Source organism: Mastacembelus armatus, chromosome 19 (genome assembly GCF_900324485.2).
Source record: "Mastacembelus armatus chromosome 19, fMasArm1.2, whole genome shotgun sequence".
Classification (NCBI taxonomy): Eukaryota; Metazoa; Chordata; class Actinopteri; order Synbranchiformes; family Mastacembelidae; genus Mastacembelus; species Mastacembelus armatus.
The window spans coordinates 5,841,016-5,856,849 of record NC_046651.1 but is presented as its reverse complement, the minus strand read 5'-3'; the positions used below and the strand labels follow the sequence as shown (position 1 = coordinate 5,856,849).

The 15,834-nt window shown below is 39.5% G+C and overlaps 1 protein-coding gene across 6 annotated transcripts in view; it reads right to left on the bottom strand.

The window, feature by feature from the left end:
• The window catches only part of spata20 (spermatogenesis associated 20), a 42,966-nt gene that overhangs the window by 10,579 nt on the left and 16,553 nt on the right, over window positions 1-15,834 (bottom strand). For all 6 annotated transcript variants that reach the window (XM_026316241.1, XM_026316243.1, XM_026316244.1 and 3 more), the window contains 3 exons: window positions 14,642-14,850; window positions 7,218-7,417; window positions 5,671-5,751 (listed from right to left, as the gene is read on the bottom strand). In XM_026316241.1, the coding sequence (XP_026172026.1) occupies window positions 5,671-5,751; window positions 7,218-7,417; window positions 14,642-14,850 (490 nt within the window). The remainder of the gene's footprint in view (window positions 1-5,670; window positions 5,752-7,217; window positions 7,418-14,641; window positions 14,851-15,834) is intronic.

The window sequence follows — 15,834 nt, the reverse complement described above, 5'->3', positions numbered from 1 at the left end:
TGACAGTGATCCTGGACAGTGAAAAAATAAGTAGAGCGCTCAGAGAAGTATGTCAAAAAAGCTGGTGATGGCTAAAGCTCAATGCTTGGTTCCACCAGTACTGTAGCACTTGTGTCATCTTGTGGTAATCCAAAAATGATAAAATTCAAAAAAGCTGATGCAGTCTAATGAAGCCAACTAGCAGTTATTGTTATTAAGACAAAAATAAGGCTGAATCCCAAAGTTAGCAAAAAACTGACAAATAGGAAAAGCAGGGGTTCAATGGTGTTCAAGCATGTGATGACAAGGTGACAATACGCCAGCAGGTTCATGTATAGAAAAGACTCCAGTGCCAGAAGAAACAAAAACCCAAACACACATACAGGGCTGTAAACGGAGAGTGTGGGAAGGCCTTCATAATAGTGGTGTTCCGAGTCCTACCCTTGTATAATTTCAGTGTTCCCACAGTCAACATACCAAGACCCAAATCTAATCAAGCTATATGTGTGTGTAATAGAAAAAATGAAACACAATTTATTGGAGCAATTACAATCAAGAGTCGAGCTGCAGTTTGACTATTAGGGCTGTAATTGATTCAAACAAGCAAAAGATGCAGAAGTTCTGACTACCGGGGTGAATTGAGAAGCACAGGGACTTGTGGTGAATTAAAACAGTAAATAAATTAAATGAACAAAGATCTCTGAATGTGTGTGTGTCTGGATTAGCATGAGTTGGGCCCTTGAGCACCTCATTCAGCACAATTAGAGCATGCCAGCCTCAAACAAGGAAAACAGGCGAGGAGTAATTGGATTTAAATTAGACATGTTCTCTGCCCAAATGTACGTAATGTAACAAAGAACAATCCCCTCATTCGTCTTTCTGCCTCTGCTGTTACTTGTTAAACATCCTTCCCACCTACATAATTTAACCTCTTGACTCCATCATCTACAGTGGGTACGGAAAGTATTCAGAACCCTTTAAATTTTTCACTCTTTGTGTCATTGCAGCCATTTGCCAAAATCAAAAAAGTTCATTTTATTTCTCATTAATGTACACTCAGCACCCCATCTTGACAGAAAAAAACAGAAATGTAGAAATTTTTGCAAATTTATTAAAAAAGAAAAACTGAAATATCACATGGTCATAAGTATTCAGACCCTTTGCAGTGACACTCATATTTAACTCACATGCTGTCCATTTCTTCTGATCCTCCTTGAGATGGTTCTGCTCCGTCATTGGAGTCCAGCTGTGTTTAATTAAACTGATTGGACTTGATTAGGAAAGGCACACACCTGTCTATATAAGACCTTACAGCTCACAGTGCATGTCAGAGCAAATGAGAATCATGAGGTCGAAGGAACTGCCCAAGGAGCTCAGAGACAGAATTGTGGCAAGGCACAGATCTGGCCAAGGTTACAAAAGAATTTCTGCAGCACTCAAGGTTCCTAAGAGCACAGTGGCCTACATAATCCTCAAATGGAAAACGTTTGGGATGACCAGAACTCTTCCTAGACCTGGCCGTCCAGCCAAACTGAGCAATCGTGGGAGAAGAGCCTTGGTGAGGAGGTAAAGAAGAACCCAAAGATCACTGTGGCTGAGCTCCAGAGATGCAGTAGGGAGATGGGAGAAAGTTCCACAAAGTCAACTATCACTGCAGCCCTCCACCAGTCGGTGCTTTATGGTAGAGTGGCCCGACGGAAGCCTCTCTTCAGTGCAAGACACATGAAAGCCCGCATAGAGTTCGCCAAAAAACACATGAAGGACTCCCAGACTATGAGAAATAAGATTCTCTGGTCTGATGAGACCAAGATTGAACTTTTTGGCGTTAATTCTAAGCGGTATGTGTGGAGAAAACCAGGCACTGCTCATCACCTGCCCAATACAATCCCTACAGTGAAACATGGTGGTGGGAGCATCATGTTGTGGGGGTGTTTTTCAGCTGCAGGGACAGGACGACTGGTTGCAATTGAAGGAAAGATGAATGCTGCCAAGTACAGAGATATCCTGGACGAAAACCTCTTCCAGAGTGCTCAGGACCTCAGACTGGGCCGAAGGTTCACCTTTCAACAGGACAATGACCCTAAGCACACAGTTAAAATAACAAAGCAGGGGCTTCAGAACAACTCTGTGACCGTTCTTGACTGGCCCAGCCAGAGCCCTGACCTAAACCCAATTGAGCATCTCTGGAGAGACCTGAAAATGGCTGTCCACCAACGTTCACCATCCAACCTGACAGAACTGGAGAGGATCTGCAAGGAAGAATGGCAGAGGATACCCAAATCCAGGTGTGAAAAACTTGTGGCATCATTCCCAAGAAGACTCATGGCTTTACTAGCTCAAAAGGGTGCTTCTATTCAATACTGAGCACAGGGTCTGAATACTTATGACCATGTGATATTTCAGTTTTTCTTTTTTAATAAATTTGCAAAAATTTCTACATTTCTGTTTTTTTCTGTCAAGATGGGGTGCTGAGTGTACATTAATGAGAAATAAAATGAACTTTTTTGATTTTGGCAAATGGCTGCAATGACACAAAGAGTGAAAAATTTAAAGGGGTCTGAATACTTTCCGTACCCACTGTATATACACTGTTCTACAGGACACCAAAACCAGACACAAGGACAGTTTCTTTTCCTGTGCCATCATACTTTTGAACAGTTAATCTATGCTTATCAGTAAACATCCAAACAGTGCAATATTGGCATCAGTACAATATCTACAAATCAGTGCAATAACTCTTAAATTGTACATTTACATTTGTAAACAGACAATACTCATCTTCATCATCACTTGTCTTTCTATTTTTTATACTTATACTTGTTATTTTTCTATCTTCATTTGTTTTTTCGTGTACATACTGTTGTGACAAAGCACATTGTGAACCACTGTACTGGAGTCAAATTCTTTGTCTGTGAAAACATACAAGGCAATAAAAGCAAGTATGACTCTAAATTAAACTGTTCATAGATTTACTGGATTTGCCTTTCATAGTTGTGAAGATTTATCAGGGATGTGGAGGAAGGGAGTTGATCTCTTATGTTTCTATCATACCAATCACTAGGCTTAATTATGTCGTCATATAGAAACACCCTCAACTGAATAAAGCCCATCTTTTAAAAAATCTAAAAGTCTTATTTTACTGGCTATAATAATCTCTTTCAATCTTCTTGTGTGTGTACGTGTGTGTGTGCGTGTGTGTGTGTGTGTGTGTGTGTGTGTGTGTTTGTGTAAGTGTGTGTGTGTTCACAGCATATACATGTGACCTGTACATTTGACATGTTTATGCTAACATGTGTGGTTTGATTTGCATACATATTTGCATGTGTGCATATGGACCAGAATGTGTTTACAGTATGTCTGGTTGTAGGGTCTATTGCTGTTTGGGTATATGCTTGTGGATGTATCATATTAGAAAGTCTGCATACCTGCAGGTGTGTGTATGTGGCAGTGTATGTGTTTAACAGCTGCTGCAGGCAAGCTGGTGGTATCTCTTCACCAAGAATGACTGTGTGTGTTTTTGGAGGTGGTGGACTATCATGTCTCAGCCTGGCCAAGATAGCTGCTGTTGCTACTAAATCCTGTGTGTTCTCACAACATCTGGAGCGTCTGCCTTATTTTACTTTCCTGTCTCTCTCTCTATCTCACTCTGAGGCTCAATAAAGGCTCATTAGAAAAACAAATCTGTTGTGACATATCTTTTATTTCCAACACAAACATATAACCGAAAAGTGCACATTGTTCCATCTTCACATTTAGTGTCGATACAACTAGAAATTAAGTCTGTTTTCAGGCATTTTCATGCTATACTGCCTGTTTCAAAAAATAATCTTTTTTTCCTGTTTCAGTAATGAAGAAATGCTGTTTGCCAGTTAGAAATATTGAACGACAATGGCGCTCCATCCTACTTTAAGTGTATCTCTTTCTCATTCACCACCTTATTGGTCCCAGTAGTAAAGACCAGTGTGTTTCTCTGCTTAATACAATCTCTATCTCATTCCTCAGTGTATGAGGCCTTTAAACGCCATTCCTCCTGTGTCCTCAGCTTTGCCATTACTGAACTCATTAGCAGACACAGGCCAATAACTCCATCAGACAGAGGTCTTATTAGTTTGAATTAATGCATAAAAACCTATTTGGATTATGTTAATTAGATAAAGGAAGATTCACATAACTGAAGGAGGGTTGACCTGCAAATACTTGCCTATACAAAAGTTATCGCAGGTTTCACAAATGCCACAAGAGCCAAATTTGACGATTGGGACACCAATTTAAAGCACCATTAGAGGCAATAATACAAAAATGCTGAAAACCTTAAGATCCCTACGTCCCCCTACTTCAGATATTTCTTTAACTTATAGATCACTACTACTACTCCAAAAATCCCAGGTGATCAACCTTACTGTAATGAGGCCCAGTATGTGAATGGCCCTGGCTGATTGTGATGGTAAAAAACATACATTGCCTTAATAATAGAGCCGTCCTGATATTGGCTTAGTCTATTGGTCTATGTCTCTCAACAGGGACCCGGAATGACCTGATGTTACTGCAGCCACCGCCTGATACTGCGTAACTCATCTATATTTCAACACGGCCCTGTTGAGTGTGTGTATGTGTGTGTATGTGTGTGTGTGTGTGTGTGTGTGTGTGTGTGTGTGTGTGTGTGTGTGTGTGTGAGAGAAAGAGGTTTGGAGAGATGGGATATGTCACTGGGCAATCACTGCTTTAATTTACTGATCTAATTTTGGTTAAGTACTGGTCAAATAAACAGAACTCAGTCAGCTGCCACACAATCAGAACGGTGAAGCCATGGATATTTCTGTGTGCATGTGTGTTTTGTTTTAGTTAGTAACTGGTATGTAAAGCTTCATTATCAATAATTTTTATTATCATTATTATTGATGTTCCATCAAAAGCATATGCAAAAACCTATTTTTGGTCTTTCTACAGTTTGTAATTTGAATCATAAATGTAATTTACAGAATCATAGATGAAATTACAATCCCATGTTCATCAATCGACAGCTAAAGTCTAATTAATTAGCAAATAATCTTATAAGCAGAGTTAGCTCATTAAGAAACTATAAGCTTTTTATAAGCTTTACTATGTCTTATAATACCAGACAAATAATAGTGATGCTTAAACAAAATCTTAAAGTTTTTGGATGAAACTATGGAGAAACAAGGTCACAGAAAACATAAATGTTGGCAATCCATAACAAATTTAAGTCTGACTCAGACTGACAGCTGTCCAATTCGTACGAAACATCCTCTACCAGGGCTGGCAGGAAGATTTGCACACACAAATACACACCAAGAATGCTGGGAAGGCGCTTTCAGGTCAACTAATGCCTGAAAAGAGATAACTGGGAAATTAATACACGGAGGACAGAAAAGGAGAGGTGCTTAGGCTGACCTTTAAAGAACCACACTAAAACCAGCCAACACCCCAGGCACTGTTCAGGGTCAATCCCACTCTGCATCAGTGTGTTTTTGTGAGTGTATGATTCCAAAGTTACTGCAAATCTATTGCCTCTATGAAAGTATTAATGCTGGAGTCATCTGCGCATGTCTATGTGATCTTAGGTTTTCAGGGTTGCTTAATGGATTGATCAAATGTTTTTCCTGACAAGTTTCTCAAGATGGTGAATTACACTTTAACCCAAACTAAGTCTTCTTTAACCTAAAGACTTACCTTATGGGGTAAGAAGAGGGAGTTGACTGCTGCTAAAAGACCTGCAGTGTCAGGGGCATCCTTCTGGCCACAGATCACAATCTGAAAAAATAAGTGGAAAATGGAAAGTGTAAAGGACAGGGAGCATTAAGAAGCCTAACTATCATAAGGCTAACTATGTTCCTCTGATTGCCTTCATGTTAATTATGTGTTGCTTAGAGTGACCAAGAACGTTTGGGGTAACCATTGCTGTGCTTTGCTAGAATGTGATTATGGTCTCAGTTTCTTCAGGCTAGCTGAGGGTGTTAATATTTCAAATCTGATTATATAACTGAGGATGAAAAATGATTTTGAGAGTCAGTGTGTTCTGGGATAAAATCTGCATATGCAGTATGTATTGAGCTGAGATACAAGCCAGCATCCCCAAATGACCGACAATATATCAGCTTCTTGTAAAAGACATATTTTCTATCGGAATTTCATGCAAACAGGTGTATATGATGGTGTTTAGAGCTTCTAACAGAAATTGAATGACTTGAGATTGACTTGAGGCATTTTGCATCATAATGATGGTGTGATCAATTGAATAATTTAAAGCTTTTAAATGATGCTTGGTCCTAATAAGGTATTTTCAGGAATGATGCCTATTTGATTCCTATCATTCTTTGTTTGTTAAACCACATAATTAGGAGTGTATCATCAGAATACTGGAACACTGAGATAGAAACAACCAAAAAAAAGTTAAAAAGAAGTTTTAAAATAGAACAATGCAACTCTGAGTTACAGTACCAAAATCCTTAACAAGTATGTCAAAAATCACTGACCATTAGGGAAACAAAGTCTTACTGTTTTCAAGTTAGTGATGTAGCACATTATCATTCTCAGTAGTAACAAAAAAAAAAAACAGATGACTGTAGGTCAGCTATGTTACGAATAACCATAAAACTCATAGTAGCAGTAAAAAAATACTGTGGCGCTTCGCAACTGTCATACCTGTGTAGTAAATATAAGATCTTTCATTTTGATTGCTCAGAGACAATATTCAAATTGAAAATGACACTTTAGTTCAAGTTAATTTGTGTCATCATTCAAACAGCTCATATATTAAAGAAATCACATATACATTCTTAATCATAAATACTGAGAAACCTTGTCAGAAAAGCTTATCAGGGGTCTACTTTTCTTGACTAATTTTAACTTCAGTACATAATAGGACTGTATCAGTGCAGCCAATGTGACATGTGCTTATATGTATGTGTTCTTCTTACTGTTGCTCTTGTTCAGCTGCTGTGCATTGTTGGGTTTCTTTCTTCTATTGTTCTCACACAATTTGTTTCGGGAAGTAAAAGCACTTCTTTTCAGTAGGTGGGCATGAAAATGAATTTAGTAAAAAAGCCGGGTAAAAACATCCACTCTGGACATCATGCTAGCTTTTAGGACTCTCCACAGAAAGGCTGAATTAACTGAATGATAGGTTAGTTGCACTTAAACAAATTTGGCCACTGGTTTAGACTGTTTTGTTTGAAGTGTACAGTACCCATCAGTTAAAGTGTGCATGTGAGAACAACCTGTTTAAGCATGTAGTGTTGGGCCATTAGAGCCCGGACCATTTCAGGAAGGGCTATGGGAATTCTGGTCAGACGGTCAGAGAAGGCTGCTAGCAGCTGTTGGGACCTCTGGTGCCACTCTTGTCGTCCAGTGTAGTGGGAGAGACGCAGGAGATTAGACGCTGATACTGAATTAGCACTTGGTTCAGCTCCGTCCTGATCTGAAAAAGCACACACAACCATGTTTGCATGCACACACACAAAAAATGCAGTTTTTACAGACCTTATGTATGCAAATAGAACAAACATATTAGTGTATACAGCGCACATCTTGCTAGATATATCACAGCTATATATGAATGAATACTTTATGGATACTGTGCTTTCCTGAAATACAAGTGTGGTGATACAGGTCTTCTAATCACATTTGTTGTTTTGTGTTTTTAAGCTGCATTACTGAACGCATGAGCTCAAAAATACCAGATACCCGCCAGCCTTATGAAACAGTTTTCTCTGTGTGGTGAATCCCTTTCCATTTACACATACAGCACCCACTATCATTAGTATTCAGGGGTACTGGTATCTATTGTTAACTTTTCTTTAAGCTATGCTTTGTTCTCCACCAGCTCTGGATTGCTGCTGCTAAACAGTAAATGCCCACTATGTATACCTGCTAGATACCACTGTTTCCATCTTATGATTGGTGATTGGCAAGTTGTTGCTTTCTCTGCTGAAAACAGCTGCTTGCTGTCAGAAATGGGTCACTGAAATGTGATAATTATTTACTAGTTCATATTGAGCCCAAGTTAAAATTCAACAAAGTTGGTTCAAGTTTGGTTCATTAATATATGGATTGCTAATAAAACATAGTGTAGTGGTGCTTGGGCTGCAGACAATTGTGGTTTTTGTCACACTAGATCAGATGTCACTTATCTCAGTCTAATCTGTTAATCTTTAGTCCATGTTTACTTGATGTCAGAGAAAATACACATAATCTCAGGTAAATATACATTATGTCCCTGGCCTCCCTTCTCAAATCTTTTATTTGTTTTATTCATATTCTGTGGAAAGATTTCACACCAGATGCTGGAGAGGAATTTTTACACATTTCTGTAGAGGTACAACATTGGACAGCAGTGATTTAAACAGTAACAACAGGCACAGTTATGGCCCATAGTCAAAAGGAAGATCTACTGAATGTGTGAAATACAATAGGTGGACAACAGATTTTATGTTTCAACTTTTTCATGAGACATAAGTAATAAATCCTTGCAACAAATGTGATGTCTTTAGTCCAAATCATTAGACCATTTGTTACAACTTGTCAATCTAATGGAAGAGATGTCAAGTTAAAATACAAACTCCACACCTTTCCACCATGTCCCCTAGTACACAACCATCCCAGAGACACAATGTGGTGTGGTGTGATGTGATAGAGCTAACAAATGACCTCATGACTTAGCCCTGTTAAGTGATTTGCCCTTATCTCTTATCAGTGCCCAATAAGAGCCTGGAGCTGAGCATCTCCATAACCTATGACCTCGTTACATGTCTGCTTATTAAAAATGTCCCGACACCTTAATCTATAAATTTGTGCAAATACAGTATAAGAGAGAGGGAGAGCAAGGTATTTTAGGTCCCATGTATCATTGTGATCCCGAAGAATTTGCAGCATGTATGTACAGCTGACAACTCTGCAAAAATTGCAAGATCAATATGAACCAGAACCTCAAAGGAATGCTTCCAACAGCACCACCCCATTCAGTTTAAGATCCCTAAAAAGCTTTCAGTGAGTATATACAATATATATAACATTCATGCATGACTGAACTGCAGAAATAATTCAATTTTATCCTGCAGTCTGTTTTAGCTCTCCTCAGTCCCATAGCACCAATGTTTCAACATGCACACATACACACATTACCATAAACCCCCATGGGCTCATATACACACACATTAAGCCACACTCACACACAAAGACAGACTCATAAAACTTAAAGAGACAGAATAGTCCAGAAACACATTCACTGCACTAAAACTCTGCTTTCCCTTTCATCATCTTTTTGAAAGTATATACTGACACTGATTTTTTTGAACTAAAGAAGCCTGGAGCTGATGTTTCTTAGTTTTGTTTTGCTTCTGTCAAATGGGGAATACATCTGAAAGAGCTTTCTGGCCACAAGAGACAAAAATTCTCCACTTGACTGACTGATTTTTAAAGAATAAAAACAGAAAATACTGCATACTATTTGTCTTTTTCACCTTATTCCACAAAAATGAAACGTAGTGTGTGGTGGGGCTGGAAGATGTGGAGTGGCAGTTGGCGGGGTAATCCATCTTGCAGTGACAGACTACGCCACTGGGACAGGCGCCCACACTGCACCGGCCATGGCGTCACTAATGGGCTTCAACCATACATAGCATCACCACCATAATGGCATAGTCAATCCTCTCAGATGAGAAACTTCTCACAAGTCAGCTCCAATAAACACAAACAGATGTAGGTGTGACAGTGCACAGGGACAGGCACTCACGCGCGCACACACTCAAGCAGGCACACATATGCAACCATCACTTCTGATATATCAACAGCTCTTAAAAAGAATAACTATTAGCTTTTGGCTTGTTCCCATCAGTGATGTCTGTCACAGGCTCATGGTGACTGAGTGTGGGTGTCTTTCTTTTTATGTCTGGTTGTGGGACCTGGAAACCTAAAACTGAAGAATCAGAATCACGATACGGGCATCAAGCTACCCATTCAAAATGAGATTACAAAAATCTAAAGCTATGAATTATCAGATAAAAAAGTCAATATGAGATATGTTCAGTTGGGAAAAGACCAGCCAACTGATTCTGAGTGGAAAAACAAGAAGAGAAGAATAACAATAAAAAGAAGCAGAATATAAGTTGTTAAAACAGATGGTTGCTGTCATGGTAGTTTAAAAGCAAAAACAAAAAGAAACAGACAATTAGATCCAGACTGGAAACTTTGCTGTGACAGATCAAAGGTGAATGTCTGCATGTCTACAAGGTGTCAGCTTCTCTCAACTGCCAGCAGCTATTAGATGGAGGAGTGGAATGGCATCTGAACAAGGACTGCTCTGAATCGCAAGGTCAGATCCATTTATATCAACTGTATATCCCATCAAACCTTTGGTATTAAAGCCCAATTTTAGCCATAGACGTTGTAAGGTTATGCAGCATTCTAACTTTAGACCACGTAGTGAATAAAACATTTAGTTATTTATGAAAACAACAGACTGCTAGTAAATCATCATAATATGTTAAACAGATTTGGTTTTGTATGTTAGCAACATACATTTCAAAGAAGGGCACATATGTCATCATCAATAGTGTTGTCAGATGAGAAGTCAGGAGTTCACCAAAATCATTGAGATTCACCCTGTGTCTGGGGTTCAATATTAACCATGTCCCATGGCCACAATATACAGTGGGTACGGAAAGTATTCAGACCCCTTTAAATTTTTCAATCTTTGTGTCATTGCAGCCATTTGCCAAAATCAAAAAAGTTCATTTTATTTCTCATTAATGTACACTCAGCACCCCATCTTGACAGAAAAAAACAGAAATGTAGAAATTTTTGCAAATTTATTAAAAAAGAAAAACTGAAATATCACATGGTCATAAGTATTCAGACCCTGTGCTCAGTATTGAGTAGAAGCACCCTTTTGAGCTAGTACAGCCATGAGACTTCCTGGGAATGATGCAACAAGTGTTTCACACCTGGATTTGGGGATCCTCTGCCATTCTTCCTTGCAGATCCTCTCCAGTTCTGTCAGGTTGGATGGTGAACGTTGGTGGACAGCCATTTTCAGGTCTCTCCAGAGATGCTCAATTGGGTTTAGGTCAGGGCTCTGGCTGGGCCAGTCAAGAACGGTCACAGAGTTGTTCCGAAGCCACTCCTTTGTTATTTTAGCTGTGTGCTTAGGGTCATTGTCCTGTTGAAAGGTGAACCTTCGGCCTAGTCTGAGGTCCTGAGCACTCTGGAAGACGTTTTCTTCCAGGATATCGCTGTACTTGGCCGCATTCATCTTTCCTTCAATTGCAACCAATCATCCTGTCCCTGCAGCTGAAAAACACCCCCACAACATGATGCTCCCACCACCATGTTTCACTGTAGGGATTGTATTGGGCAGGTGATGAGCAGTGCCTGGTGTTCTCCACACATACCGTTTAGAATTAACACCAAAAAGTTCAATCTTGGTCTCATCAGACCAGAGAATCTTATTTCTCATAGTCTGGGAGTCCTTCATGTGTTTTTTGGCAAACTCTATGTGGGCTTTCATGTGTCTTGCACTGAGGAGAGGCTTCCGTCGGGCCACTCTGCCATAAAGCCCCGACTGGTGGAGGGCTGCAGTGATAGTTGACTTTGTGGAACTTTCTCCCATCTCCCTACTGCATCTCTAGAGCTCAGCCACAGTGATCTTTGGGTTCTTCTTTACCTCTCTCACCAAGGCTCTTCTTCCACGACTGCTCAGTTTGGCTGGACGGCCAGGTCTAGGAAGAGTTCTGGTCGTCCCAAACTTTTTCCATTTGAGGATTATGGAGGCCACTGTGCTCTTAGGAACCTTGAGTGCTGCAGAAATTCTTTTGTAACCTTGGCCAGATCTGTGCCTTGCCACAATTCTGTCTCTGAGCTCCTTGGGCAGTTCCTTCGACCTCATGATTCTCATTTGCTCTGACATACACTGTGAGCTGTAAGGTCTTATATAGACAGGTGTGTGCCTTTCCTAATCAAGTCCAGTCAGTTTAATTAAACACAGCTGGACTCCAATGAAGGAGCAGAACCATCTCAAGGAGGATCAGAAGAAATGGACAGCATGTGAGTTAAATATGAATGTCACTGCAAAGGGTCTGAATACTTATGACCATGTGATATTTCAGTTTTTCTTTTTTAATAAATTTGCAAAAATTTCTACATTTCTGTTTTTTTCTATCAAGATGGGGTGCTGAGTGTACATTAATGAGAAATAAAATGAACTTTTTTGATTTTGGCAAATGGCTGCAATGACACAAAGAGTGAAAAATTTAAAGGGGTCTGAATACTTTCCGTACCCACTGTATATATCCCAGTAAGTGTCCCTCTGAGGCCACTGGGTTTTATCAAATCTCTACTGAGAATGAGACCCATGTCTCAAAATGAATATCCTTTAAATAAATGTTAAATCAAAGATTAGCCACTGCTGTTCACCAAGGCACTGTTACAGTTACACCAATATCCTTTTTTTAGTTCAACATTTTACGAAAAACAGCAAGCAGTACTTGTCGTTGGCTAAATGCCGTTATGTCAGTGCTGCTGGAGTATGGGTTTACTAAGCCTAAGCAAATTTCTTACATGGTCCCTACACAAAACACAAAAGGCAAACTATAAAAAAATCAAAATGGCAAACAAAAAAATTTAAAAAAAAAAAAAGAGTGAATGGAAGCAGGAATGGCTAAAGTGGCTAGAAGGATAGTGACCGAGTTAAAAAGCAGGCTAACGCTTAGTATGGATTATAATCCGACTGCTTTTTGTAATGTTTATGACGCACGTATGCCTGATGCAGGGACAATGAGAGGAGGGAGAGAGTGTGAATGAGACACAGATATGCATGGGGTACAGGCATAAAAAAAGATGACCTGAAAGACTGACAAAATATGTAGCATGTTTGCAAAGAACTTGTTGGGGCTGCAAAAACCAGACTCAGACACAAAATATATGTATGTTTACAAATAAACTATAGTTTTTAATTTTAATATAATTACTTTTTTTATTCTGTCTTCTCATTTTTTTTGAAAAAAAATTGAGCATGCCATTCTCATAAGGAAATTATCAGCAGGAAGGGAACCATTATGTCTTTGCATAGATTTGTCCAATGGTTAATTATTTTCACAATCTGATGTCTGCCAAGGGTACATCTTGTGAGACAGGGCAAAATGTAAGAGAAAAAATAAAAATGACAGAAAAAACCAATTCAGGATGAAGTTAAGATGTAAGTGAAAGAAGATGAGGCACAGGCAGATTCTGTACACTGTGTGAGCTGCTTCGATCTGTCAGTAGGAGATGAAACAAAAGACAGGTTATAGATAGATTTGACAGGTGTGGTGATCAATGTAGGTACCAGAGCACCAGTCTGCTTTCATTCAGAGGCATTCTGCAAGTGAGTGAGGGCTTGATCCTGGAAGTACTGTAGATAGTGAAGGTCAATATTCGCTTGCTCCCTACCCCCCACCGGTTATTCATCTATTTAACCCTACTTTCCTCCTCTCCTGTGGTTGATGTGTATCAATGGATTGAAACTAGCAGCAAGATTTAAGCAGAAGCTTCCATCTTTTTAGGCTCTGGTTCATTCATAAGGTGAACGATATACAGAGATGGGACAGGGACCGATGATTGGATGATTACACCCAACCATTAACACTTTACTCAAATAAATTAGTCATTCATTCATGCATCTTTTGCTCTTTCAAATGACTGTGGTCATATTGTGGAACAGGGCTAAAATGAGCAAATTCTCTGGAGTGGACGCTTAAACTGTATTTATTCATCTGTCTAAGGTATCCATCCATTATAGAATTTGTCCAAGCCTGAGGTATGCTGCAGAGGTACTATTAATCCTTCAACTGTCCATCAATATTTTCTTCCTTCTCTCAGATTATTAAAGCCACTGCCACTAGAACCACCTAGAACCACTACAACCACCTAGAATGGTTTTGTGTTTTTATAGTTTTTATGATGCACACTAATGATTGTCATGACTCTAGCCACAGCAATGTTGATATACCAGCTTATCAGTCCACTACTTTATTCCTGACCAAAATATCTCAATAACCATGATCTCCAGAACATGGAGCCTGACTCTGGGTGGTCCCTTTAATTTTGAACAGCTCAAGATCTATTCAATAGATTGGCAAAACAAACATTCATGGTACCAAGTGGATGGATCTTAACGATTGTGATGACCCCCTAACTTTTTTTTCGTACCACCGTGAGGTTTGTTTTTGTTGATATAAGCCAAATGTCTCAAAAACTACTGGATAAATCGTCATAAAATTTGATTCAGACATGTCCTGCCACCATCAGGACAAAATTCTAATGTTTCGAAAATTTTTGTTTGACTGAATCCTTGCATAACTCATGACATTCCTATCAGCCTCTACTGTGTTGACATGCATGCTAGCATGGTGATGTTAGCATTTAGCTCAAAGCACTTAAGTAACGCTTATGTGGCACTCACGTGTCTCTCACGTCAAAATATTAATGCCTGTCACACAGATGGCTGCGTGCTGAACTTTGGTATTTTTATGGTACAGACAAGTAATAAAAATTCATTATTAGATGAGGCAATGCTGAAGTTGCTGATATAATTAGTTTGACATGAAAAGTGGGTTTGTTTTAAGGTGTAGAGTGCAGCTGTTCATTTGCCAATGTGTTCCTCCCTCACCCTCTTTCAGCTGTAGCAGGACAGTGCTGTCGCTGGGATCACTACAGAAGTAGCCTCCACCCTGGTCATCCCAGAACATCATGTCTTGCCTAAGCTGCAGCTCTTCGGCCCACTGGAGCCACTCCGTCTGCAGCGTGGCCTCATACAGGTCCAGCAAGCCACAAATGATGAAGGCATAGTCATCCAGGAAGCCAGAGATAGGGGGAGATCTGAAGAATTTCCAGGGAAAAGTGAAATGTAAATTATAGAGAAGTGGGAGAAGAGCCAGAATGAGCACATATTTTATCAAGACTTTACTGAGGAAAGCAAGAACTGTGGAGATGGGTTAATGCTGGTGAATTACTTCTTTTATGGAGAAAATGCTTGTTTATAAGCTACAAAGAAGATCAGGTTATGTTTTCGATCAAGAAAGAATTATTTGTGACAGTATATGTTCACAATATGATACATATATGAAAAAAATCATTTAACAGCTCATCTGTTAACTCCATGCCTGCCATAGAAGGCAGAGAAGGCAGTAGTTTTATACATGCATACATAATAGTCCATACACAGTCTTTAAAGTTCAGCAGGAAAGTAATGAGAGAAATATGATTGCAGTTAGACCATCCGATTTCCTTCCAGTATTAGTTTTGCCACCTTTACTTCCACCATAGCCTCTCCTGCACTGTCTTTGAGGAAAATAAATTTTAAATCATCTTTTTATTTCTGTTTATTTTATGTCATATAGAAATCCTTTATCTTAGTTTGTTATCTTTATGAGTCTAGAATGGGTTGCAAAACGGAGACAATCGCCATTAATTATTTTTCAGTTGAGAAAAAACAACGCATGCCTTTCCCAATGTGGCTGTAGCATCACCAAAGACTCCCTCCAACTCTAACTCAGTTTCTAACCTTCTGTCCTCCACCACATCTTCAGCTTAACAACTAGCCTCCTTTTGGCTCCAACACTGCTCACCCCCTGAATTCTCACAATGGCACCCCATCTAGGAGAGTGCAAGGGGACAGACGGTGACAGGAAGACAGATAGTGCTGTCTCGGGTGAGGATGGTGGTTGGTGGTCAAGAGGCTAAAAACAGAAGGTGACTGTGGAGGAAATGAAGTGCATAAAGATGTTGAAGGGAGGACGAGGGGTCATAAATAGACCTATCTTTTCCAGACAGACAGATTAATGTTATAAGACTAAAGGAGAG